This window comes from Budorcas taxicolor, chromosome 25 (assembly GCF_023091745.1).
Source record: "Budorcas taxicolor isolate Tak-1 chromosome 25, Takin1.1, whole genome shotgun sequence".
Taxonomy (NCBI): Eukaryota; Metazoa; Chordata; class Mammalia; order Artiodactyla; family Bovidae; genus Budorcas; species Budorcas taxicolor.
Genome location: NC_068934.1, coordinates 41,077,264 through 41,104,106, shown reverse-complemented (window position 1 = coordinate 41,104,106; position 26,843 = coordinate 41,077,264). Strand labels below are relative to the sequence as shown.

The 26,843-nt window shown below is 56.3% G+C and overlaps 1 protein-coding gene across 1 annotated transcript; it reads left to right on the top strand.

Annotated features, from left to right (window-relative positions):
* The first annotated feature begins 8,109 nt into the window (after positions 1–8,109).
* On the top strand, positions 8,110–26,246 carry FADS3 (fatty acid desaturase 3). The gene is made up of 12 exons (XM_052661653.1): positions 8,110–8,465; positions 17,424–17,534; positions 17,974–18,171; positions 18,796–18,897; positions 19,025–19,147; positions 19,408–19,468; positions 19,961–20,037; positions 20,510–20,607; positions 20,952–21,048; positions 21,186–21,265; positions 21,438–21,563; positions 22,854–26,246. Exons 1-12 carry the CDS (start codon positions 8,259–8,261, stop codon positions 22,903–22,905), a joined length of 1,332 nt encoding a protein of 443 aa, XP_052517613.1. The 5' UTR covers positions 8,110–8,258; the 3' UTR covers positions 22,906–26,246.
* The last annotated feature ends 597 nt before the right edge of the window (positions 26,247–26,843 follow it).

Genomic DNA, 26,843 nt, shown 5'->3' with positions numbered 1-26,843 from the left:
CCTGCCCCGAGTTTCTGTGCTTGCGGCCGTGCCATACCCACCACCAAGGAGACACCAGGCAACACTTCAGAGCCCTGGCAGAGATTCCCCACCCCAGACTCGCTCCGCCTGTACCTGCAGTAGCATTTCCTGGTGTCAGGCCCAGATGAGGCGAGGTCAGCCAACAGTACGCTAAGATACCTGGAGGCGCATGTGACTCACACCCTGTGGCCTCAGTATCTCAGTATTTATGAGCACTATTATGTCCTGGGGCGGGTTCCGAGCCCTTTCCATTGTGAAATGAAAATACCTCTTGCCATATTAATAAACAAGAAATGTCACAGCCATCAGCGATTTCTGACCTCCAAATGTGAATGGGGATGCAATCCAGCGGTTGCTGCTACCCTCATGGTGAGTGCTGAGGAGCTGGGGGAATACAAAAGCAAGGCGAACAAGCAAACAGGACTGGCCCCCGAGAGCTGCAGTGTGTATGACAGGAATGCACTCAGTGATCCCCTTCCCTGGTGGCTCAGACGGTAAAGCAGTAAAGCGTACGACGCGGGAGACCCGGGTTCAGTCCCTGGGTCGGGAAGATCTCCCGGAGAAGGAAATGGCACCCTACTCCAGTATTCTTGCCTGGAAAATCCCATGGTTGGAGGAGCCTGTTAGGCTACAGTCCGTGGGGTTGCAAAGAGTCGGACTCGACTGAGTGACTTCACTTTCATACATAGACTGCTGAATTCCTTAGCTTGATGCTGCTGCCGCTGCTGCTAAGTTGCTTCAGTCGTGTCCGACTCTGTGCGAGCCCATGGACGGCAGCCCACCAAGGCTCCTCTGTCCCTGGGATTCTCCAGGCAAGAATACTGGAGTGGGTTGCCATTTCCTTCTCCACCTTAACTTGATACCTGATCTTTAATGTTCAGACTGCTTGTACCCTTTGTTGCAAATTTGAATATAACCCGACTTCCACTCCTGCCTCCTTGGAGGCAGTTTTCTCGGAGCTACTGAGATGCAGTCTCCCTGGCTTGGAGTCCTAAGCATTCCCACCAAATAACTCTATTTTCAGGTTGTGACTGTATTTTTTAGTCGATTGCTGCTGCTGCTGCTACTAGTTCGCTTCAGTTGTGTCTGACTCTGTGAGACCCCATGGACAGCAGCCCACCAGGCTCCCCTGTTCACGGGATCCCCCAGGCAAGAACATTGGAGTCGGTTGCCATTTCCTTTTCCGTTTAGTCGACAACATGAACAAATTCACTTAATGCTCAGGGCACCCCTGTGAAGTACTATGTACCCCCATTTTGCAGATGAGTTGACTGAGGCACCGAAAGGTCGCACAGGAAAAAGTGGTCCCAGATTAGGAATAAATGAGCCCTGTCCCAGAGCTGACGGCATCAGCCAGCCTCCTAGAAGCTTTCCTTTCACCACCTGCCGAGTTCCTGATGCTGCCTTAGGCCCTTCTGTGTTTTTCAGTTGTGCAGAATTAGGGTCAGGTGGTGGCAGATGGGGATTTTAATCTAGGTTTGTTTCTCACATTTACCTCCTGACAGCTGCACCTGCAGGCTTCTGGGGGCGGGGGCTCTCAGGGCTTTGAGAGTTAGGAGGGGAAGGCTAGCTGACATCAGCCACACAGGAGCTCTTCCTCTCAAGTGAACTTTCTAAATAACCCGCTCAGGTCTTGCTAAGTGCCGCTGGCACAGACAGCCACGTCTTAAAAGCCAGCACCAGCTACAGTCATTGAGCCTGAGCCTAGCCCCACCCTGGCCTCACACTATGTGTCAAATCTTACCATCTTCTGAGCCTCTCCTGTTTGATCTCGCCAGGGCTGAGGACCTGGGCAAGTCACTCCCCTCTGGGCCTCAGTTTTGAGTTGGGAATATCGGACTAAATGACCTTTGCAGCACTACCACCCCCACCTTTTAAAAAATTTATTGTGGTTTAAAAAACAAACCACAAAATGTACCATCCTAACCATTTCTCACTGGACAGTTCAGGAACATCAAGTATGTTCACATTGCCATGAAACAGATCTCCAGGACGATTTCATCTCACAAATCTGAAACCATGAACCCACTGAAGAACTCCCCTCCCTCCACCCCTGGCCACCACCAGGCTATAACTACCTTAGTGATTTTCTCTAAGTGGAAAGTTTAGTCACTCAGTCGTGTCTGACTCTTTGTGACCCCCATGAATTGTAGCCCACCAGGCTCTTCCGTCCACGGGATTCTCCAGGCAAGAGTACTGGAGTGGGTTGCCACTGCCTTCTCCAGAGGATCTTCCAGACCCAGGGATTGAACCCCAGTCTCCCACACTGTAGGCAGACTCTTTACCATCTGAGCCACCAGGGAATCAGGCAGTGTTTTGTCTCTTGATGACTGGCTTATTCTACTTACCGTAATGTCCTCAAGGCTCACCTGCGTTGCAGCAGCCTGGGACAGGATTTCCGTCCTTTTTAAGGCTGAATAATGCTCCATAGCGCTTCCCTTGTGGCTCAGACGGCAAAGCGTCTGCCTACAATGCAGGAGACCCGGGTTCGATCCCTGGGTCAGGAAACTCCCCCGGAGAAGGCAATGGCAACCCACTCCAGTATTCTTGCCTGGCAAATCCCATGGACGGAGGAGCCTGTTAGGCTACAGTCCATGGGGTCACAAAGAGTCGGACATCACTTCACTTCAATGCTCCACTGTATGCAGAGACCACACTTTATCTCTCTGTTTAGCTCTGTTGAGATGACTTCCCTCATAGCTCAATTGGGAAAGAATCTGCCTGCGATTCAGGAGACCCGGGTTCGATTCCTGGGTTGGGAAGATCCCCTGGAGAAGGAAATGGCAATCCACTCTAGTGTTCTTGCCTGGAGAACCCCATGGACAGAGGAGCCTGGCAGGCTATAGTCCATGGGGTCGCAATGAGTCGGACACAACTTAGCGACTAAACCACCTAAACCACCACCACATCTCTGTTGACTGCTGGCTTGAGCCGATTCTACTTCTAGGCTAGTGATTAAATAATGGCTGCTATGAACCTGGGAGTACAGATATCTCTTTGAGATCCCGCTTTCACTTCCTTTGGACATTTACCCAGAGGTGGGACTGCTCAATGATATAGTGGTTCTGTTTTTGATTGATGTATTTTTAGCTGTGCTGGGTCTTCACTGCTATGCTGGCTTTCCTCTAGTTGCAGAGAGAGGGGGCTGCTCTCTAGCTGCAGTGCACAGACTGTGCATGGAGGTGGCTTCTTTGTCGCAGGGTTCTAGAGCGCGTGGGCTCAGTACTTGTGGCTCCTGGGCGTTAGAGCGCAGGCTCAGTAGCTGTGGCTCCCGGCATTAGAGCACAGGCTCAGTACTTGTGGCTCCTGGGCGTTAGAGTGCAGGCTCAGTACTTGAGGCTCCTGGGCGTTAGAGCGCAGGCTCAGTACTTGTGGCTCCTGGGCGTTAGAGCGGAGGCTCAGTAGCTGAGGCTCCTGGGCGTTAGAGCGCAGGCTCAGTACTTGTGGCTCCTGGGCGTTAGAGTGCAGGCTCAGTACTTGAGGCTCCTGGGCGTTAGAGCGCAGGCTCAGTAGCTGAGGCTCCTGGGCGTTAGAGCGGAGGCTCAGTACTTGTGGCTCCTGGGCGTTAGAGCACAGGCTCAGTACTTGCGGCTCCTGGGCGTTAGAGAGCAGGCTCAGTAGCTGTGGCTCCTGGGTGTTAGAGCGCAGGCTCAGTACTTGTGACACATGGGCTTAGTTGCTCCATGGCATGTGGGATCTTCCCAAATCAGGGATTAAACTCTTGTCTCCTGCCTCGGATTCTTTACCACTGAACCACCAGGGAAGCCCTCTTATTTTTCATTTTTTTGAGGAACTTCCGTACTGTCTTCCATAGCAGAGGCAGCATTTTACAGTGTCACCAGCAGGGCACAAGGGTTCCAATATCTCCATATCCTTGCCAACACTTGCTTCATTGGTGTTTTTGATAATAGCCATTGTAATGGCTACGAAGTGATATCTCACTGTGATGTTTTCTTTCTTTTTTTTTTCAATTGTAGTTCAATTCCAGTATTGTGTTAATTACTGCTGTACAGCAAAGTGACTCATTGATACATATATTTTTCATATTCTTTTCCATTATGATGTATCACAGGATACTGAATATAGTTCCCTTGCTGTTTATCCGTTCTGTATATACCAGTTTGCATCTACTGATCCCCAGCTCCCATTCCTCCCGTCTCCCCTGCCCCCCACCCTGGCAGTCACCAGTCTGTTCTCTCTCTTCCTGACTTTGCTTCTGTTTCATTTGTGTCATATTTCACATTCCACATGTAAGCGACGTCTTTCGGTATTTGTCCTTCTGACTGAGTGTGACAATCTCTAGTTGCATTCACGTTACTACAAATAGCATCATTTCATTCTTTTCTATGGCTGAGGAATATTCAGACATTCAGATTGTTTCCATGTCTTGGCTGTTGTGAACGGTGCTGCTACCAACATAGGGGTGCATGTATCTTTTTGAATTATAGTTTTGTCTGGACATATGCCCAGGAATGGAATTGCTGGATCATATGGTAAATCTATTTTTATTTTTCCGAGGAACTTCCACCGCTGTTTTCCACAGTGGCTACACATTCCACCAACAGTATAAGAGGGTTCCCTTTTCTCTTCTCTATACCCTCCCTGGCAATTGTTATTTGTAGACTTTTTAATGATGGCCATTCTGACCAGTATGAGGTGGTACCACACTGCAGTTTTGATATGCATTTCTCTGAGATCTTCCTGGTAGCTCAGATGGTAAAGTGTCTGCCTGCAATGTGGGAGACCTGGGTTCAGTTCCTGGGTCGGGAAGATCCCCTGGAGAAGGAAATGGCAATCCACTCCAGCACTCTCGACTGGAAAATCCCATGGACGGAGGAGCCTGATAGGCTACAGTCCATGGGGTAGCAAAGAGTCGGACACGACTGAGCAACTTCACTTTCACTTTCTCTGAGATTAGTGATGTTGAGCATCTTTCCATATGCCTATTGGCCAACTGTGTACAGCCTTTTTTTTTTTTTTCACTAAGGTGTATTCTAAGGAGCTCTACTGAACCATCATAGTGATGCTTCCAGAGTCTTTCATGCTTGGTAGGGCCACAGCTCTTGAACAACGAATGATAACTCTTCACTGAGAAATTGTGTCTAGGGCCCAATAACCAAGCTCACCTTGGTGAGCTTGTGTGTGTGTGTTCAGTCACCAAGTCGTGTCTGACTGCAGCCTCGTGGACTGTAGCCCACCAGGCTCCTCTGTCCATGGAATTTCCCAGGCAAGAATCCTGGAATCCTGTTGGCATTTCCTACTCCAGGGATTTCCTGATCCAGAGATCAAACCCACCTCTCCTGGGGTGCCTGCGTTAGCAGGTGTATTCCTTACCACTGAGCCACATGGGAAGCCTGTGGTGAGCTTTAACGCAAAGCCAAATTACAAACCTCTGACTTGGGTCCACTGCAGAACAAATGCCTGGGTTTGTGACTGTTCTTTTTGGGAGGTGCACAGCTTTTCTCAGAAATTTGCCCAACTGGGCCACCGCTGCCCCTCTGTGACTTGCCTGAGCCCTGCTGGCCTACACAAGCATCACTCAGCTCCAGGACAGTGACTGGTGGCTCCGCAGGGGGATGGAGACTTCAGTGTGTCCAACAGGCCGTGAAGCAGCTCGTGGAGAAGCCCAGCAGTGGCTCATGTGACACCACCCTCCCCCCAAAAAATGCTCCAGCCAGTCAGACCCTCCTTTGCCTTTTGTATACTTCCCCTCCCCCTGCCTCAACCCAAAGCCTTGACAGTAGCCCCATGGCAGCTCAGGAATGTCAAGTGGTACCTCTCTCTTTCCAAGTAGGCTGAGGCCTCACTGCCCTGATGGGGGTTTGGAGACAATGGAATCTCAAGATTCCCCAGGGCCTCCGACTCTAGGAAAGTTGCCAGATTCCCTGGTTTGAAGCCCAAAGAAGCCATGGAAGGTCCAGAGGCCCTCAGAAAAATGAAAGCTGTTGGTGGAGCTCCGGGGAGAAGGCACAGTTCAGGCTTTAGAGCAATCGGCTTCCCGATGGTTCAGTGGTAAAGAATCCGCCTGCAAAGCAAGACATACTCTAGATCAGGAAGATCCCCTGGAGGAGGGCATGGCAACCGACTCCAGTACTCTTGCCTGGAGAATTCCATGGACAGAGGAGCCTGGTGGGCTACAGTCCACAGAGTTCCAAAGAGTCGGACCCGACTCAAGCGACTTAGCATGCACTCCAGGTGGTAAGAAGGTTCAGCTGCCCTTCTCCCCTTGCTGGGATGAAGTAGCTGGAGGCAGTGGTCTAGCCCTGAGCCCTGTTCTTGCTTTTTCTCCTAGCAGATCCTTTGTGGGCCTTCATCTTCCTCACCTCTCTGGGCGCAGCTGGGGCAAGCGAAGGTTCTAACCCACTCAATCCCTTGCTACCTCACGGGAGCTGAGACCAGGCTAGGGCCCAGGGAGAGGGTCAGGGGTCAGTAACTGACCACTGATGGCCGCTGAAGATAGGGTGGGGGCCACGCCTCTTCCATCCTGCTGCCCATGTGTGGATATGACGGGGCAGGGGCGTCAGCAGTCCTCTCCAGCTGCTGAGCTGCCAGCCACGCTCTTCCACCCCTACATGCACTCAGGGAGGGGACTCCAGGACACCTCAGTAGAGACAGCTCAGGCAGCCCTCCGCCATGGTCTCCACAAGCTCTTACTGGTTGTCCTGGTAACCGAATGCAGGTGCTCTGGGTAACAAGGAGAATTCAGAGGCCTCTTCAAACCCTTCTTTGGACCCTGGCCAATCTGGTCCCACAAATATTACTGAGTGATTTCCTACCAAGTGTTAAATGAAAATAAAATGCTAGCACATCAGAAAACTACAGTTAGAGTTCTCAAAGTGTGTTCCCCAAACCAGGACATTGGCATCAGCATCACCTAAGAACTTGTTAAAATGCAATTCTCTGCCCCCCAAACCAGACCTGCTGAGCCCTGCTGGGGGCGGAGCCCAGCAGTCTGTGCCTCAGCACACCCTCTGGTGGTATTGATGTGGGCTCAGCGCTAATACCTGCTGTCCTGCAGCATAAACCTCAGCCCGATTTCATGCCTTGTCAGGTGTGAATTCTTAACTTTTAGAAACAGATATCTTTGTCTCTGGGGCTTGCCAGGTGGCTCAGTGGTAAACAATCTGCCTGGCATGCAAGAGAAACAGGTTCGATTCCTGGGTCAGGAAGATCCCCTGGAGAAGGGCATGGTATCCTACCCCGGCATTCTCTCCTGGGAAATCCCACGGACAGAGGAGCCTGGTGGGCTACAGTCCTATGGGATTGAACAACAGTCGGACACGACTCAGCCACTAGACAAGGACAACAAAATCTTTTGTCTCTGACAAATGACAAAGTGTAGGGGAGCAACCTACACTCTGAAAAGGAATTTAAGCAAAAAATAGGGAAGTGTAGTATAAGCAGCAAGCCGGCCAGCTGAGCAGCCACATCTGGTGAATGACAGTACCCCACTCCCCACTCCGGGGCCCCTGCTCTGCCCGGGTGGCCATCCCGCAGCCTCCCCACCTCTGAATCTCCGAAGGCGGAAGACCACGGACCTCCACAGACGGTCCCCCGAGGGGTGGGGGTGGTCAGGCCAGTAACAGCCCCGACCGAGAGACCTCGCTGAGCGGATGCTGGGGACCCCTGGTTCGAGAGCTCTTTATAGTCACCTCGAGGTAGTGTCCCTACCTCTAAGACCTCAGAATTTAACATTCCAGAGGGCGCAGCGGGAAGGCCATTCTTCGCAGACTCTTGTTCAGGGCCCCACCGGGCGCGGACCGGGCCCCCGAGGGCGCGGCGGCCGCCGGCTGCCGGCTTCACCTTCCTGCGGCCCCGCCCTCCCTGCCCCGCCCCGCACGCGCGGGGTCGCGCCGGTGCCCCGCACAGGCCGGGGTGTGGTGGCCGCGGAGCCCCGCGGGCGGGGCGCGCCCGCCTCGACGCCGCCCTCCCCGCCGGCCCCGCCGGCGAGCGGCGCAACCAATGGGGGCCGAGCCGCTGCGCGGGGATTGGGGCGGCGGCGGCGGGGGCCGGGGCGCGGGGCGGGGGTGAGGCGAGCGCTGTCAGCGCGGTTATAAGGCAGGGAAAAGTTGCCCGCGGACAGCCGGGCCGGCGCACGCTCGTACGGAGGCCGCAGCGGCAGGGCGGGGCCGCGGAGCAGCGGGTGGCGGCGGAGGCAGTCTCCGATCGCTGCCTCGCTCCCCTCGGGGTCTCTGCTCGGCGAGGTCCCGGGTTCGCGAGGACTTTTGCGAGCAGCCATGGGCGGCGTCGGGGAGCCAGACCGGGAACCTGCGCAGCGGGGGGCGCCGCTGCCCACCCTCCGCTGGGAGCAGGTCCGCCGGCACAACCTGCCAGGCGACAAGTGGCTGGTGATTGAGCGTCGCGTCTACGACATCAGCCGCTGGGCACAGCGACACCCGGGGGGCAGCCGCCTCATCGGCCACCACGGCGCCGAGGACGCCACGGTAAGGCCGCCCACCGCCGGCCGGGTGGAGCCCCGGTGCTCGGCTGGGGCCTGGTCGCTGGGCACCATTCCCTGCTCCACCGCGGGTGGGAGCGGCGCGGGGTGGGAGCCGGGTGGGTGCTTAGCATCCTTCCTACTCGCGCTGACCTTTGACCTCCATGACGGGGGACCCAGAGTTGGGAGGGACTGACGGGGGCCTGATGTGGGGTGAGAAGACCACAGCCTGGAGAAAGCAGTCCTGGGGCTGAGCTGCAGCAGATGTCTGTGGGAGGAAGGGGGGTCTCAGAGGTGGGTGTGTCCGGGCAGAGAGCGCTGGCCCTAGGTGAGGGCGCTCCCTGGTGCTCTAGTGTTCCTCCTCTGGTTCTGGGTCCCCCCAGAGAGGAGTCTTCATGCTGGGTGCTTGCTGGATGCCAGAGGTAGGGCGGGTTCCCTAGGGGCTGGCAAGGATGTGCCCTCAGAGGCTGGAGGCAGGGCAGCAGAGCCTGGGCAGGGCCTAGAGGTCTGTGGCTTTCCCAGGAACTGCTGTGAATGGCTCTGAGGGGCAGTGACTCACCTCTCCTGGGCTAGCAGCTGCGTGTGGGAGAATTTTGCCAGTCAGGCTGGGTGGGCCTCTTCGGAAAGCACAGTCACCCCAGGAACAGACGGGCTCCTGTGGACCCCAGCTTCCCCTCCGCAGCTATGTCAAGACATTTTGGTCAAGGAGGAATGTGGCCTGTCCAGTGGGACCATTTGGCAGAGGAGCCATAAGGGTGAGACTCCTCACCAGCTCCTTTTTCCACAGACCGCCCCCCCCACCCACCCCCAGCCAAACAATAGGACTTGGGGCCGTGACGCTCTGTCCTTGACCATCCCAAATTCTAGGTTGGTCACTCTGGGCACCAAGAAGTTCTCCAAGATTCCAGGAGAATCTCTAACTGGCGGGGCTTTAAATAGCAAAAGAGATTGTGTCCTGTCTGAGCAGGGTCAGTGGTCCTGCTGCCAGAACCACCTTCTCTCTGCCCACTGCCTTCTCTTGTGGGTTGGGCGATCTTCCCGGGACTCTTTTAAGGAAAAAGTCTCTCTTCCTGACTTTCCCCGGAAGCTGAGAGATTAGGGATCAGACATCTCCTGAAACTCTAGAAGGTGATAGTCAAACCCTTGTGCACAGTGCCAGGGGGCCACGCGGTGGCCAGGGAGTGAGGGCTGGTGAGTATGTGACCGTCTCCAGGCCTATACATGTGTGAATGAGGCCTGTGTTTGTGTGCGTGGTTACACACACGTGCATTGCTGCCAGGGCGTTGGGGCGGGGTTGGGGGGTGGGTTAGTAAGGAGCCGCAGCTCCTCCCCGCTCCCCTGGGCTGAGCGCTGGGCACCCCTCCAGTATCCTGGAGGTGGCCGCTCTGGCCTTTTATCAATCTCTGACCTGGCGGACAGGATGGAGGCTGGTGAGAGGAAGATGATGAAGAATGTTTGTGAATCACTTTTTCCTGCTTGGTGCCCAGGCCTATGCTGGGGACCCTCCCTGTGTGGGAACTCCATCATCCATTTAGCTCTACACCCTGAGACCCCACGTGACCGCTGTCTCACTGATTCCTCACCAACAGGGCCCGTTTTCCCATTTCCATTAAAAAACATGCTGTCTGTTCCCTGGGGCCATGTACTGGCTCTGCCATTGGAGGCTCTGAGTGACCTTGAGCCAGGCATGTCACTCCTGTGAGCCTCCGTTTCCTCATCTGTAAAGTGGGGACAGCAGGGACAGACAGTGAGCCAGCTGAGGGCGGAACTGTGCCTTTGCCACTCTGCGGCCCCACAGCTGCCACGCAGTTGTTCCCAGTCAGTGTGTGTTGCCGGCTGATAAGTGTGAGTGTGCCCTGCAGACTGTAGGGTGCAGTAGACAGCCATGACCTAGCCCCCTCCTTGGTTCATTCATGTCTGTAACAGGGCGTGATGTTAGGCCATCTCTTAGCTTTCCCGAGGCCCCAGACACTGGGCTTAAGTTGCCACCAATACCTGGTCTGTTCAGGCCAAAGGGGTTATGAGGAGATTGGGGGTGGGGGACCCCAGTTTTTGTCTGTGGTGAGCCCACAGGGCAGAGCAGGGCTCAGACCACCCAGGGCCTGGTGTGGTCCAGCCCAGACCCCCAGGCACCCCAGCCCCTGCCCAGGAGCACTGGTGGGGGTGGGGTAGCCATGTCACAGGGGCTGTGTTCCCGCAGCCACCTCTTACCAGCCCCTGCCGCCCATCAGCTGTTCTCCTGTTCAGGCCACAGAAGCCTTCCTGCCAGGAAATTCCCAGAGTTCCTGCGCCGTGAAGTCAGCTTGTGGCCATCCTGGGATACAAAACTGGGTACCCTGGGGAGAGTGCTCTGGGCCCTGAGCCAGGTTTGTCTAAGAGTCATAGGCGGTCTGAGACTACAGGAGCCAGCCGGGGAGGGGCAAGGCCCAGCCACTGCTGGTCATAAGTTGACCAGAGCTGTGTGCTGAGCACCTACTATGTGCCAGGCTCCGAATTCAGCGCTTGATTTATAGACAGTCCCTCTTTGAATCCTCATGATACCTCTATGGGACAGGTACTGTTATTATTTCCATTTTATAGATGAGAAAACAGACTCAGAGGGGCAAAATGACTTGAAATTAAGTGATGGGTCTTGGATTTGAATTCACAGCCCATGCTCTTAACCACCTGCTCCACTGCCACTTAGCTGTTTATTTCATTCATTCATTCATTCTTCAATTATTGACTTACTAGATTCAACAGCAGATACCAGCAAGCATATCCCATATGCGAAACCTTGACCTAACCTCTGAAGATACAGCTATGAACAGAAAATCTGTGGGGAGGGACTTCCCTGACAGTCCAGTGGTTAAGGCTGCACGCTTCCACTGCAGGGGGCATGGGTCTGATCCCTAGTTGGGGAACTCTCATCCCTCATGCTGCATGAGGCAGCAGAAAGAAAATCTGCTAGGAGGGTGTTCCTTGGCGGAGGGACCAGCTAGGGCGAAGGCTCAGAGGTGGGGCCATACTCTGTGCGTTCAGGGAATAGCAAGACCATCGGTGTTGCCGGAGCCAAGCAGTGAGAAGGGCCAGCAATGAGGACCGGTGGTAGCAGGGGAATCAGGACTTTGGTTTTATTCTAAGGGGAGAATGCAGGGCAGAACAGAGAAGACAGGGGAATCTGACATATCGATACGTTTTTAAAGGATCCCTAGTGAGGAAGGGGAAGGCAGAGCCTCCCAGGAGAAAAGGGAGGCGTTAACAGATGATAGGGACCTCCCCGCCAGCCCTGCCAGGGGAAACCACTTGGAAGAGGTGGCCATTCACCTGGGCCCTGAGGTGCAGGTGTGTCCAGGGGAGAGGGCAGGTGATGCTGGGCTCAGGGGCACCAATGGGAACCATTAGGATCTAACTCCGGGTGGTATTCAGACAACAAACTTCAGAGGTGATCCCAGTGTTAGCCCATTTTGCAGATGAGGAGACTGAGGCTGAATATGGGTGATTTAAAGGGACCTTCTTGGAACCCTCAAAGGGCAGGACCTTTGTCCTTGGGCTTGGAAGTTGGGGTTTGTTTCTGGGAGTTGAGTAGGGGCAGGTCTGAGCGGATCTGAGGCTCTGGAGTGAGAGTGGGGCCGGAGAGAGGGGCTGGCCGGGGACTCAGATGACCTGGTCCTGGCGCCCACGCTCTGCTTCCACTACCACGCTGGCTGCCTTGAAAGCTGCCTAATGGCCACTGCCTGTGAAGCTCGCCCTCTCTGGGCTCTGTAGACATTTTCTGCAGTGTCCCCACCCACGCAGGCCCCTGGTGGAGCTGGGCGGTGAGGGGATGGGGGGTCACAGTGCCTTGGGGAGGTGTCAGGATTGTGCGGTGCTGGGCAGGAATGTGGGGATGCTAGCAGCCTAAGCACCTGGGAGCCTGTCTACATTTCCTCTAAGGATGCCCAAGCGGCAGCCATGGGTTTCTCAGGAAACAGCAGCAGGAGAGAACTAGAACTCAGTGGTGGAGAGAGGACCCAGGGGTCCACTTCATGTCACAGCTGGGTCAGTGGCACCTGTGAGGCCAAGGGTGCTGGGTGGAGGAGACCGCCCCCTCCCAGGCCACCACACTCATCACCAGGGACACCAGGGGTGCCGGGGGGGATAGGGGCAACTTCCTGGGGGCATCTGCCATTGAGCAAGACTCTGCTGCTTGGGCAGGAGTTGGATACTCATGTCCAGAGTTGTGTGCCCTTTGGCCTCAGTTTCCTCATCTATAAAATGGAGATACTGATAGTGCCTCCCCATTGACTGGAAGGAGCATCTGGCCACTGGGAGTGAGATCTGGCTCTCCTTTCGAATCTTCCCACTCGAAAGGGAGGGAGGGAGAGAGAGACGAATTCCTGAGTGTGTCCTCCCCCATCCTCACAAGCCACTGGAGCCTCCTGAGCCGAGGTTAAGAGGAGCAGACCCAGGCCACCTGAGCCCCCAGCTGCTCCACCCCTTTCCTGATCTGGAACATTCCAGATTCTTTGAAGAAGTAATCAGAAATGCTCCCCGCCTCCACCTTATCTTTGGGGTGGAAGGTGTCCTGCTTCCTCGCCTCAGGCTGCCCAGAACGTGACCAGCAGGGTGCACCTCCGCCTTCCTGCCTCCCGCCTGCGGGCCTGGATCTCTGGGTGGACCTAGGTGAAAGGCAGCTGAGGCCACGGGGACTGGACGCCGGGCCCCTTCCCAGTGCTCTACCTGCACTGACTCAGTCCTCCGGCAGCCCCACGAGATGGGCACGAGTGATTCCTGATTTACTGACAACAAAGTACAGGCTGGAGAAGGGGTGTGATCTTGTCTGTGGTTCCATGGCTTGGCGTGGCTCATAAATGACTTGGCTCCTACCCTCTGCAGGCTGCCTCCTAAGTCTCCCCATGCCTGCCCTTAACCAGATGCTCCCTGGAGTTCAAGTGGGGGCTGGGGGCCTGGGCAGGGGGCCACTCTGAGGCTTCCAGGGACTGAGGCAGGGCTGGGTGGGAGCTGTGCCCTGGGAGGACGTGGACCTCACAGGAGATCCCTGGATTTGAATCCCCACTCTGCCACTGCAGACTCGGGCGGGTGGGCCCACCACTCGGAGCTTCTGTTCCCTCCCCGGCAAATGGTTCAGACCCCCGTCTGGTGGGCTGTGGGGGTCGGCTCTTGTCCACACATTCACACCTGCCATCCTGCGCCTGCTCTGTGCAGGGCTCCGAGGCCACCGCTGTGAACAGGGCCTGTCCCTGCCACCTGCAGTCTATGTTTAGAGACACCATTTTAATTCTAGAAGTTTCACCCAAGTCTGTTCCAAGAACTAGTGAGAGGCCTCAGTTGCCACCTCCTTGGGGGAAAGTCACAGGGTTTGCACCCGTGCCTCTGAGAAGATGTTTCCAGATGCACTGGGGGCGGGGGGTGGGGAGGCGCAGTGTAAGGCTGGGACCTCCTGCAGTGCCCTGAGATTTGGTCAGTGCAGCCCCAGAAATGCCAGGACCACCTTCCTGACCCCCACACCCTGGCCTCTGAGCAGCCAGATCCTTGGTTACTCAGGATGGTGACCAGCCTCGTGATGAGGACCCCCTGCCCCCACCTAGAAGACCCACCGCCTCCCCTCTGACCGGGGAGTGGCCACAAGCACCATTTTACAGGCAGACCAAGTTCTGGCCCAGCCTTCATCAGATGGAGCTGTGTGACCTTGGGTAAGTGGCTCAACCTCTCTGAGTCTTTTGCCCATTGAGAGTCCTGAATGTTTAAACAGAGGCCAAAGAGGACTGGGTCACACGGCCCCAGCCAATAGTGCAGGAAAAACAAAAAACAAAAAACTGTTTGCTGAGGTTTGGGTCTGAAGCCAGGGACCTACTGTGTTGATACTCAGACTGCAAGAAGTGTAGGCTCTGGAGTGCTCAACCCAGCCCCAGGAACCTGAGCTGCTTTCCCAGGACCTACCGCAGCGCTGCCTTCCCACCCATCAGGTGGAGACTTGTCTGTGAGCTCCGGGATATTCCCACCTGGACCTGAGGGGGCTCACCCCTTCCCTACTCACTGTAAGGGACACACTTGGCTGGAGGTCTCCTGGGTGGGCCTGGCTGTGGCCTCTCCCTTGGGGCATCTCCAAGCCAGGCTTGGGTACACCGAGCGAGGGGAAAGGAGTCGGGGAGGTGACCTGCTGCCCCAGCGGCTCAGCTCAAGAGCGTGGCCCCGGAGCATCTGGGGTCTGCTGGGTGCTAGGGTGGCCCCAGAACAGACTCAGAGGTCAGGAGAGAGCAGGGCTGGGAGGGTGGACATCCTGAGGCTGTAGCCACAGGACACACGTCTGCTGTGTGTGTGTGTGTACCAGGCTGTGTCTCTCTGGGTGTCCGAGTGACTGCCCGTGCATGTTGTTTCCGAGCGTGGCTTTGAGCCTTCGTGGGTTGGTGGTGGTGTCTGCTTGTGTAGAGACACACACTCGTGGCACTGAATTTCTGTGACACCTGTGAGCCTCGGTTGTTACACCCTTTGTGAGCGTGCTGCGTGCCTGTTTGTATGTGGGCTCCGTGCACCACCACGGGGGTTTCAGAGGAAATGAGAATCAGAGTCAACGCTCATTCAGGCTTAAAACAGAAGGAAGTTCTGACATGCTACACATGGATGAACCTTGAAGACATTATGCTAAGTGACAAGTCAGTGACACAGACTATGTGATTTCTCTTCTAAGTGTCAATTCTTTCTTTTTTTTTTCCCTCTGGCCGAGCTGCATGACTTGTAGGACTTTAGTTTCCTGACCAGGGATTGAACCTGTGCCCTGTGCAGTGGAAGCATAAAGGCCTAACCACTGAACCACCAGGGAATTCACAGAGAGAGCAGTACCTATGGTTTTTGGAGGCTGTGAAGTGAGTCACTCAGTTGTGTCTGATTCTTTGCAACCCCATGGAGTGTACAGTCCGTGGAAATTCTCCAGGCCAGGATTCTGGAGTGGGTAGCCTTTCCTTTCTCCAGGGGATCTTCCCAACCCAGGGATCAAACCCAGGTCTCCCACATTGCAGGTGGATTCTTTACCAGCTGAGCCACAAGAGAAGCCCAAGAAAACTGGAGTGGGTAGCTTATCCCTTCTCCAGCAGGTCTTCCTGACCCAGGAATCGATCTGGGGTCTCCTGCACTGCCGGCGGATTCTTTATCAACTGAGCTCTGAGGGCTGGGAGAGGTAGAAATTGGGAGGTAGTGTTTCATGGGGACAGACTTCCAGCCGAGGTAGGTGAAGAAGTTTTGGAGATGGATGGCGGGGATGGTTGCCCAACAAGTGAATACATTAAATGCCACTGAACTGTACACTTCGAAATGGTGAAAATGGTCAATTTTATGTATGTTTGACTATAATTAAAAAGAAAAAAAAAAGTTAATGCTCTTGGGTCTAGATCCAGAAAGGTCTGGAGTCTCATCCCTTGGATTTGCCCCCTGGATTTGCCTAGTTCCAGGCAGGAGAACAGACTCGTTCGGGGTCACGGTGAGTGGGGTCAGCCAAGCACAGGAGCAACCTTCCTCTTAGCTCCCCGGCCAACACTGGTCCCCAGGTAACCAGGGCCATGGCAGCTTCCTGGGGGGCCAAGTCTCCCCTTGACCCCCTGTCTCCCAGGGGTGCTGCCCCCCCATCAGAGCTCTTCCCTGGAGACAGATCTATACCAATACAGCCCCGTCCCCTACGTGACTCCAAGGAGGGGCCCCAAGCCAGCCTTTCCAAGGACCTAGGTTATTCCAGAAGCTACACCCTCGGAGCCCCCAGGTCCTCAGGCTGCTCTGGGCCAGGAGGGGAGAACAGCTAACAAGGATTCACCCTCAGGTGAGTCCTGCAGGTGCAGCCTCTAGGTGGGGGCTGAAGGGGCCTGAGGTTCTTCTGAGCCCGGCATAGGATGGTGTGGAGGGTGCTGTGCAGTAACTGCAAGGGGCCTGCCTGGCTGTTGGAACACCCACCAGGTGCTGCTAGGCTCATTAGCGAGAGGACAATAGCAGCCAGCAGTCACCTTCCTGGGGACATCCCCATCCCAACTGGCCCCAGACACTGCTTCTACCGTCCAGGCTGCTGGTCAGCTGGGGCTGGCTCACTCAGAGAGCCTCTGCAAGTCCAGGGATAAAAACCCGTTTGTGAACGACAATGAGCCAAGGACATGAGGGCTAGATCAGGAAGTCTGAGCCCCAGGTGTGACGTTCAAGTTTACTCACAGTTCAGCGCTGCCAAGCATTAGCAGTGGGGGTCACTTCCTGACCAGTCCCTCTCCTCTTTATCTTTATCCCTTGGCCCTTTATCTTGCTTGAGGTCTTTCTCTTGCTCTAACCCCTTCTGCTTTGCATCCTGTCCCCACCTCCGCCACCATTACAGAGAATAACAGGAATGTTAGATTATTTATTAAACTTATGTATTTTTTTTAAAAAAACTTATTTTGCCCTCCTGCTTTTCAAATTAGATAAGTTTAACTGTTCGAGCATCTTCAGGCTGTGTGGTCTTCGGTGGATTTTTTTTTCTCCTGGTGGCCCAGTGGTCATCAATTGCCAGTTTCCTCACTCCCACATTACTCACTGCTTATGTTTGTAAAAGCTGGTAGATCTGACATTTGTGACCCAATAGAAAAGCTTGTGATTTCGAGAAAGCTTTCCCGCGATCTTTTTTGGAAAAGTCAAACCCTTTCATGAACGGAAGCAGAGTGTCCCAGGGAAAACTTTCTGTAAATCCAGATTTTAAAACACCCAACCAAGTTTGGGGAAAGGCCCCATGGCAGAGTGAAGCAGCTGGAGCCCAGCAGGCGAGAGATACACAAGCAGGGCACCCAGGGCCTGGGCAGGACCAGGGAGGACTCATGGGCAAGGCTGACCGTCGTTCAGTTGTGACTAATGGACTACTAGCTGCCTGCCTATTCTGCCCTTCCATCAGCAGCCCTTGTGCTTTGCTTCTGCCTGCTGCCTCTGGGTGTTGCCCCAGCTGTCTGTCTGTCTGTCTACCTGACTCCCTGCTCTCCTTCAGGATGCCTTCCACGCCTTCCACCAGGACCTCAGTTTTGTGCGCAAGTTCCTGCAGCCTCTCCTGATTGGAGAGCTGGCCCCAGAGGAGCCCAGCCAGGATGGACCCCAGAATGTGAGCAGGGCCCCAGTGGAGGCTAAGCCCCTCGTGTGGGGCTGGAAGAATGGGGGCATTGCTGGTAACAGCTTCATGGATTGCCAGCCCTCCCGAGCGGACAGTTGCTGGCAGAGCTGTAGGGACGCCTGCACCAGCATTTCCTGGGAGACTCCAGGCAGACCCCCTTCCTTGCTCTGGGCCCTGCATCCCCATCTATGATGAGGATTTAGATGAACTGAGCTCTAAGGGTTTTCCCTGCTTCTCAGGCTCCCCACACCTTTTGTGGGGATGGGGGAACCCCAGGCTGGGCACTCCATCCCCTTTGGCCACACCCCTTGGACCCTAGGAGGAGTGGCTGTGGAGGGCTGCCCGGGAAGAGGAGGGTTTGGGGGGATGGAGGGTGGGAATGGGGGGTCTCCCTTGCTTCCTCGGCTGATCGACTGTTCCGCCCCGGCAGACCCAGCTGATCGAGGACTTCCGAGCCCTGCGCCAAGCGGTCGAGGACATGAAGCTGTTTGAAGCCAAGCCCGCCTTCTTTGGTCTCCTGCTGGGCCACATCCTGGCCATGGAGGTGCTCGCCTGGCTCATGATCTACCTGCTCGGCCCCGGCTGGCTGCCCAGCACCCTGGCCGCCCTCATCCTGGCCATCTCCCAGGTGACCCAGTGCTGTCTTGCAGACACCTAGGCTGACAACAGCCGTGGCCTGGCACACGCAGGCACTTGGGAAATGTCTGCTGAAAGCACACATTGACCAGCAAACAAGAAACACTGCAGCAAATAAAACATTTGTTTCTTTCTTTGTCTGCAAACAAAGAATGACCAGCCAGAGGCCCTATAAGTCCAGCTTCATTTTAAATGAACTAAGGAAGCTCTTTACTTAGTACCCCGCAGGGAGCCCAGGGTCCAGAGCTGGAAGGCTGCTGCCTGCAGCTCCATGACAGTCTTGCAGCCCCTGGACCTCCCAAGCTCAGCTGTCCTTGTCTCTTAAAAGAGGAATCTGGGGACCTCCCCGGCACTCCAGTGGTTAAGACTTGGCACTTCCAGCACAGGGGGGGTGCAGGTTCAATCCCTGGTAGAGGACCTAAGATTCCATATGCCATGCCGGGCAGCCAGAAAATAAAAACTAAATTAAAAAAAAAAAAGAGGCTGGCCCACTAGGGTCTAGAGTGGGACGCCAGCTGTGGGGGTGCCCTGTGAGCTGGGAGGGCTGGCTGGCCAGGGCTCCGGGCTGGACCCCCTGCAGCTCCCGGCCACAGCCCTGGACCCTGTGTCTCCCCAGGCCCAGAGCTGGTGTCTGCAGCACGACCTGGGCCACACGTCCATCTTCAGGAATTCCCGATGGAACCACTTGGCCCAGCAGTTTGTGATGGGGCAGCTGAAGGTGAGGATGGGAGCGGATGGCAGGCCACCGGGGCGAGTGGGGGCGGGGCTGCATGGGGAGGTGGGCGTGGCCGCGTGGGGAGTTGGGCGTGACCCGGCCCCACCCCTGAGAGCCCACTCCCCCGCAGGGCTTCTCTGCGCACTGGTGGAACTTCCGCCACTTCCAGCACCACGCGAAGCCCAACATCTTCCACAAGGACCCGGACGTGACTGTGGCGCCTGTCTTCCTTTTGGGGGAGTCGTCCGTCGAGGTGCGTGGGGGGACACACTCAGGCCGGGCCTGCAGCGGAAACCTGGTGGCCCCAGATCCCCCCAGCCCCGCGGGGCCCCACCCCCTACTCTATCTAGTTCTAGGCAGAGCCCCTGTCCCCAGAGTGCCCCCTCCCCACCTCCCAGTGGCTAGAATCCAGAGTTACCTTGGCCTCTTGGCCCAGCCAGCCCCCTGGCCCTGCCAGGGCCAAGGAGGGCCTGGAGAGCCACCCTCCCCAACAGGCTGCCTGTATCCCCACAGTACGGCAAGAAGAAGCGCAGATACTTGCCCTACAACCACCAGCACCTGTACTTTTTCCTGAGTGAGTGTTCCCTTGTCCTCCTGGGGGTGGGAGCACAGATGGGGTGGGGGCCGCGCCAGGGCCTGCCTTGTCCACTGCACGTCTCTGGTTGCCCCAGCCTGCAGCCCATGCGGCCTTCCTCTGCCCTAGCCCTTCCCTCCACTGGGGTGCCTTCTGGTCAGAGGCGGTCACAGCCCTGGCTGCAGCTTTCAGAGTTCCTTCCTGCCCTCGGTCAGGGCATCCCGAGCCCTAGGGCAGGTGGGGATATATCAGGCTGGTGCCAACCTGCAGAAAGGGCATGGGGGAGGCGGTGAGGCAAGGACCAGCCTGGAAAGGCTCAGATACCGAGGGCCTGAGTGAGGACCAGGCCTTGTGGGTGACGCAGGCTCATCCCAGCTGGGTGGGACCAGCCTCCAGCCCCCCGGAGGAACAGAGCCCCCTCCCCCTCCCTCTGGCTGGCCTACTCTGCACCCCCACCCTGCTCCTGAGCCCCCCTCATGCCCCTCCTTGCAGTCGGCCCGCCGCTGCTCACGCTGGTGAACTTCGAAGTGGAAAATCTGGCCTACATGCTGGTGTGCATGCAGTGGACGGTGAGCGGGGGCCCTGCCAGCTCCCCCGGGCATACAGCTGTGGTGGAGGAAGGTGGGGTGTCGGGGACACCACTGCAAACAGGTGTGCGTGTAGTGATGTGGAACACGTGTGCTCGAGAGCAGGGGGAGTGAGTGTGTGCGTGTGTGGTTACCAGGTCAGCATGTGCACAGGGTGTGGTGTGCGTCTCTCACAGTGAGAGATGAGGGTGGGGACCCTCTGGGCCCCCTCTGCCGGGTATTTGTCTTCTGGGCAAGGCTTCCTTCATCCCACATCCTTGGTACATCATCCATGGTCAGCCCTGTGAGGCTGGCAGGGTGAGGACTTGTCCCCTTACCTGGCCGAGAAACCCAGGCCCAGAGAAGGGGTGGTGATGTGCCCGTCCGAGGTACATCGAGCCGAAAGGATGGGGATGACCCCAGCTCCCCCTCCCGGCTGCCTTGCGGCCTCCCCCTCCTCCTCCCTCCTTTACAGGACTTGCTCTGGGCCGCCAGCTTCTACGCCCGCTTCCTCTTGTCCTACGTCCCCTTCTATGGCATTCCTGGGGCGCTGCTCCTCTTTGTGGCTGTCAGGTATGGCCAGGTTTGGCATGACAAGCAGCAGAGCACCCTGACCTCAGCCCTCAGTGTTTCCATCTGCAGAATGGGGACAGCAGTACTGTCTCCCTGGGCTGTTGAGTGGCAGCATCCAGGGGGTGGCGGGTCTCAGGGAAGCTATCTGGGGTGTCCACCCGCTTGAGTAGGGCTGCTCGGGGCTCAGCCTGGCATGGCCTCCACACCACTTGACTGCTTGAAACACCAGTGGGGAGGAGTTGCAATCCCATAGTACAGATGGGGAAGCTGAGGCCCACAGTACAGATGGGGAAGCCTGAGTGGTCAGCAGGATGTGCAGCAGTGCCTTGAACCTCCTCTCACAGGGTCCTGGAGAGCCACTGGTTCGTGTGGATCACACAGATGAACCATATCCCCAGGGAGATTGGCCATGAGAAGCACCGGGACTGGGCCAGCTCTCAGGTGGGCAGCCGGGGTGGGACCCATCCTGGGGGTAGGGGTGGGGTCCCCAGCTGGGAGGAATGGGGGGCTGATGGGGCTGCCGTCGGGTTGGCGCTCTGTGCCAGCCCCTTCACCCGTGCCCCGCCTGCTCCTGGCAGCTGGCAGCCACCTGCAACGTGGAGCCCTCACTCTTCATCGACTGGTTCAGTGGACACCTCAACTTCCAGATCGAGCATCAGTGAGCGCAGACCCTGGGGCGGGGTGGGGGGCGCCATGGGGGTGGGAGTGAGGCCTGAGTCCCCATGTCCCATCTACTCCGGGGGAGGCCAAGACACCTGTCCTGGACTTCCCGGAGGGCCTGGGAGAGGTGGTGCACGGGTCCGGGGGTACCAAGGCATTGTTTTCTCCAGTCTCTTCCCCACGATGCCGAGGCACAACTATCGCAAGGTGGCCCCGCTGGTCAAGGCCCTGTGCGCCAAGCACGGCCTCAGCTACGAGGTGAAGCCCTTCCTCACTGCCCTGGTGGACATCGTCAGGTAAGGGCCCTCCACTCATGGTGGCTCCCCGGGGCCCCCGCCCACCCCTGGGGCCTGTCAGCCACTCCCTGAGCACCCATCTGGCTCTCTTGAGTTCTTGCAGGTTCCTCTCTGGGAGTTGGCATTCAGGGCCTTTCCCATCAGCCTCTCTGCCCTTGGCTGTGACCCCACCGCCGTCCTTCCCAATGTCCACTCACACACAGGCCCAGGCCCAGTCCTCATCAGTGAGCAGAACTTCCCAACATCCCTGCCTTCCTGGAGCTGACATCCAAGCAGGGGGAAACGGAAAACAAGCAGTTAATTACAGAAAATAAGTAAATGACAAAATGCGAGAAAGGGAGAAGTGCTTCAACAAAAAACAAAGCAAAACCACAAAACCTTTGGGTGGGTACAGGAGAGGAAATGGGGGGTACCAGGCAGAGATGCAATTTTTAGTTGGGTGGCAGGGTGGGTGGTAAGAAGGCAACGTGTTAGCAGAGACAAGGAGGAAGGGAGAGGGCTGGCCGAAGAGACATCTGGGGGCAGCATGTCTGGGGCCGGGGAATAACCGTGCAAAGGCCCTGAGGCAGGAGTATGCTAGATGGTGGGAGAGCCACTGAGGGGAGGAGGGGTACACAGGGCTTGGATTTTGGAAGGATGCTCTGACTGCGGGAACGTACTGATGGGGCAGGAAGAGCAGAGTGGTGTTCCTGCAGCTGTTCAGGGGTGACCGGGCTCAGCCCTGGTGGTAGCCTTGACAGGGGAACAGAGGCCAGAGTCTCAGCCAGAGCTCTTCCACCTGCGTGCCTTAGCACAGGCTGTTCCCTTTCCTTGGAGGCCCTTCCTTCTCTACTGGTGTTTGAATTCCTCCTTCATCACCCATCCCAGCCCGATTCTCGAAGCCCCTGCCACTTGGCCTGGCCCCTTTCAAACACCTGGCACAGGGTTTTTCTAGCAAGTTATTGATGCTTCTGGTTCCCCCCAACCTGAATCAGGCTGGTGGTGGGCACATTCCATGCCTTACAAATCTCTGGGTCACAGGGCTCAGCAGGAGGAAGCGACAGAGAGAGCCAGGAGAGGAGGGACAGACCCACCCTGGTTCCTGGCTGGACGTGGCCTAGGCCCTTTCCCCTCCCACCCAAGGTCTAGGTTCCACTGCAGTTAATGAGAGTGTAGCCGCCTCTCCCAGTCCTCCCCTGCGGCCCCACCCCAGCTGCCTGCCCATCTCCGCTCACACTCATCATCGTGGGGGGGACGAGGTTAATATCTTGCAGTTGAGTCCCTCATATCTTTCCTACCCCCACCACCCAGGTCCCTGAAGAAGTCTGGCAATGTGTGGCTGGAAGCCTACCTCCACCAGTGATGACCGCAGCGCCCGGGGCCCCAGCAGCCACCAAGCCACCCAGACAGGCTTCCTCACCTGCCCCACCTCGCCCTGCCTCAGGCTGGAGGCCCTGTTTGTTCTCTTGGGGCCCCTCTCGGTCTGCTCCACAGCCCTGTGACCATGGCTCTAGACCCACTAGGACCAGGGCCAGGGGCATAGTGTATAAAGACACAGTGAGCGTGACATGTTTTCCTAGAGCAAAAATTTAGGGGGAAAATGTTATTTTTATATAAAAACAAACCCAGGTATGTTACGGAGTAGATATTTGCATGGATTTTGGGACTGGAGTTCAGGTCCTTGGGCCATCAGGGTGTTGGGAGGTGAGAGGGGGTGGTGGTGGATGGTGGCTTTCCGAGTTGACCTCTGCTCTGGGTCAGGGAGCTGGCATCTGCCCCGGGCTCAGATGCCCTGAGGGCCTGGTCCCTTCCTGTTCTTCACCCAGTCACCAGCAACCTTGGTAGTTCACTCCAGGCTCATCCCACTTTACTCCTTTGCATAGCTGGACAGGGAGGCTTCCCTGGTGGCTCCGTGGTGAAGAACCCGCCTGCCAGTGCAGGAGACACAGGTTCAATCCCTGGGTGGAGAAGATTTCTTGGAGAAGGAATTGGCAAACCACTGCAGTATTCTTGCTTGGGAAATCCCCTGGACAGAGGAGCCTGGTGGGATAGGGTTGCAGAAAGAGTCAGACTAGACGTAGCGATTAAACAACAGAGACCGGCGGCAGATGGGAGCTGAGGGCCATGTATGCGGGCACCCCCAGATCGCAGGAGGCACCCCTGTCCGGCATCTGCATTGGCCTGATGGCCGAGGGGCCTTATAGGGCCACTGGCGGGGGTCTGCTGCTGAGCTCAGAAGTATACCTGGCATCACAGCAGTGAGCGGGTCCACAGGAGGTGATCGGGATCTCCCCCTGCCCCATGTCTGCCCGGGACCTGGTGCTGGTTTCCAACTGCTGCAGTGAACCGTTCAAGCAGGACCCCTGTGTGTGTGTGTATTAATTTTGCTTCAGTTGTATCTGTCTCTTTGTGACCCTATGGACTGTAGCCCGCCAGGCTTCTCTGTCCATGGGATCCTCCAGGCAAGAATACTGGAATGGGTAGCCGTTCCCTTCCCCAGGGGTTCTTTCTGGCCCAGGGATTGAACCCAGGTTTCAATTGCAGGCAGATTCTTTACTGTCTGAGACACCTGGAAGCCCAAAGACCCCCGGAACGGGGCTCTTTCTGTCCCTGGAGTCTGAGAACAAGGCGTGGTCCTTCACTGAGCCTTGGGCTCCTCATCTGGAAAATGGGTGTTGGCCTGAGCCTGTGGTGTTTGGACACTTTTTGGGGGGGTGGTTCCTGAAGGTGGGAAGTAGGGAGAGCCAGGCTGCTGGACCCCTCTGCTCAGCAGCTCCAAACCGAGTAGAAGGTTTCATTAGAAGAAGTGTCAGCAGATTGAGAAAAAATGGAAACGCTGAGCTAGGATTTCTCTGAGGGACTTTCTGGCCCAGGGGCTGGAGTCTCCCCACCAGCTGCAGGATTGCCCCCCCCACTGTTTGTCCCCAGGGCCCCAGACTGGGTTCCCTACAGGAAGTGGAAGGGGGCAGGTTCTTGTTCAGTCTTTCCCTGGACCTCCAGTCTCACCCTGACCCACTCCACACCGTGTCCAGCTTTTCTCTTGAGTGGGCAGCCAGGAGGGAAAGTCCTGGACTCCAGGCTGTGACCTTGGGGAAGTTATGCAGTCTCTTGGAGTGGTAGTGTGACCTCCTAGGGTGACAGAAGAGATACCTGTGGAAGGCTTTTTGCTGAGAGCCTGCAGCAACAGGGCGGAGCCATTTATCTTAAAAATGTGTGCAACCCATGGCCCTGGGGCCATCACAAGCTCTCACCTGGGACAAGCTCTCACCTGGGACAAGCTCTCACCTGGGACGAGCACATGGCTGCCTCCCAGCCTGTTTTGTCCTTGAAAGGTACCTCCTACCTTGAAAGTAAGTCCCACTTTCAGGGCCCCTGCCCAGGCTGTTTGTTCTCCGGCTGACTCCTGATGCCCTGTGGGCCCTGGGATGGTAGTCCCCCAGGGCAGATGGCCAGTGCCTTTCCTATAGCGACCCTGATGCCCTTACCAGGGAAATACTACCACATGGATGGAGGAGCCTGGTAGGCTACAGTCCGTGGGGTCGCACTGAGTCGGACGTGACTGAAGCGACTTAGCAGCAGCAGCAGCAGCAGCAGCAGCAGCAGACTCAGGGTGAGCACGCGCCCCTGCACGCGCCCCGCCCAGCTGAGCCTGCAGCTCCACCCAGGGGCACCTGGAATAGCTGCACCAATGTGGAGCAGGTCGTGCTCCGTGCTGCCCCTGGTGGTGGCCGAGGGCATTGCGCCCTCACGTCTGCAAATGGGTAGTTGCCTAGGAATAACTTGTTTAAAGGACCAAGTGATTTTGGGTTCCAGAATCACTGCGAACAGTGACTGCAGCCACGAAATTAAAAGATGCTTGCTCTTTAGAGGAAAAGCTATGACAAACCTAGATGTGTTAAAAAGCATAGACATCACTTTGCTGACAAAGGTCCATAGTCGAAGCTATGGTTTTTCCAGTAGTCATGTATGCATGTGAGAGTTGGAACATAAAGAAAGCTGAGTGCCAAAGAAATGATGCTTTCGAACTGTGGTGCTGCAGAAGACTCTTGAGAGTCCCTTGGACTGCAAAGAGGTCAAACCAGTAGATCCTGAAGGAAATCAGTCCTGAATATTCATTGGAAGGACTGATGCTGAAGCTGAAGCTCCAGTACTTTGGTCACCTGATTCGAAGAGCCGACTCATTGGAAAAGACCCTGATGCTGGGAAAGATTAAGGGCAGGAGGAGATGGGGCGACAGAGGATGAGATGGTTGGATGGCATCATTGACTGAATGGATGTGAATTTGGGCAAACCCCTGGAGATGATGAAAGACTGGTAATCCTGATGTGTTCATGGGGGTTGCCAAGAGTCAGACACAACTTAGTGACTGGTCAACAACAAAAGGACCCCTGGGGAAGCCCCCTGGCCTCAGTTAGCTATCCCATTGCCTACTGCCTGGAATCCTTCACTGGTGGGTCACCTTTGCCCTTGTTCCTCCCTGTCCCTTATGCTAGAATCCCTGGGGCCAAGTCATCCACACTTCTCCCTAGCTGAGTTTCCCCTTTGTCTGTAGGTTTCTTTTGCAGTCTCAGGGCCTGGGCCCGGTCTGTGCAAAGGAGGGAAGGGCCTTGGTAGAGCCACTAAGAAAAGCAGTGTCCCTGCTTTATGATCTGCACAGTCTTGGGCCCAGAAGAAAAGCAAAAGTCTTTAGGGAAGCCTTGTTCATGTGCCCCTTCAATCGGCCAGCATTGATTTACTTGGAGTCTTCCATGAGATGGATGGCCTGGGCAGATTGGGGAAATGGAAATTCACAAGAACCAGCCCATGCCTATAATGTTGGGAGTGGCCGGTAGGTCACATGCCTGAGCAGAGGGCAATAGAGATATGATCTTTTAAGTCCTGGCACGGTAGGCGTTCGCTTGTTCTGTTTATGATGGGCTAGTTCCGGTCCTGGGGCCCGCCTCCACCCTCCAGGCCCTGGTTCCTTCACAGATGGGTGTAGGTACCCCACTGGATCCATAGCTAATCTTTTCCACTTCAGACTCGGACCACAGGGCTCTTGGAGAAGCTGCGTCCTGTCCAGAGGGGCACACCTCTCCAGGGATGGCACAGCTGGGACAACTGAGCTTTGATTGCCCCAAGGCTCTGTATCATGAGCAGTGGCCTGTCACTCCCGGGGCAGCCCATGCCCAGTCCAGGTGGCTGCCATCTCCGCCCTGCCCCGCCTGGCTCACCAAAGGCCTCCTCTTGACTCCCAGTGGGCCAAGAGGGTCTGCGTGTCCCTTCCCACTGGAAGCCTGGGACCTTGCCAGGCCAGTGACC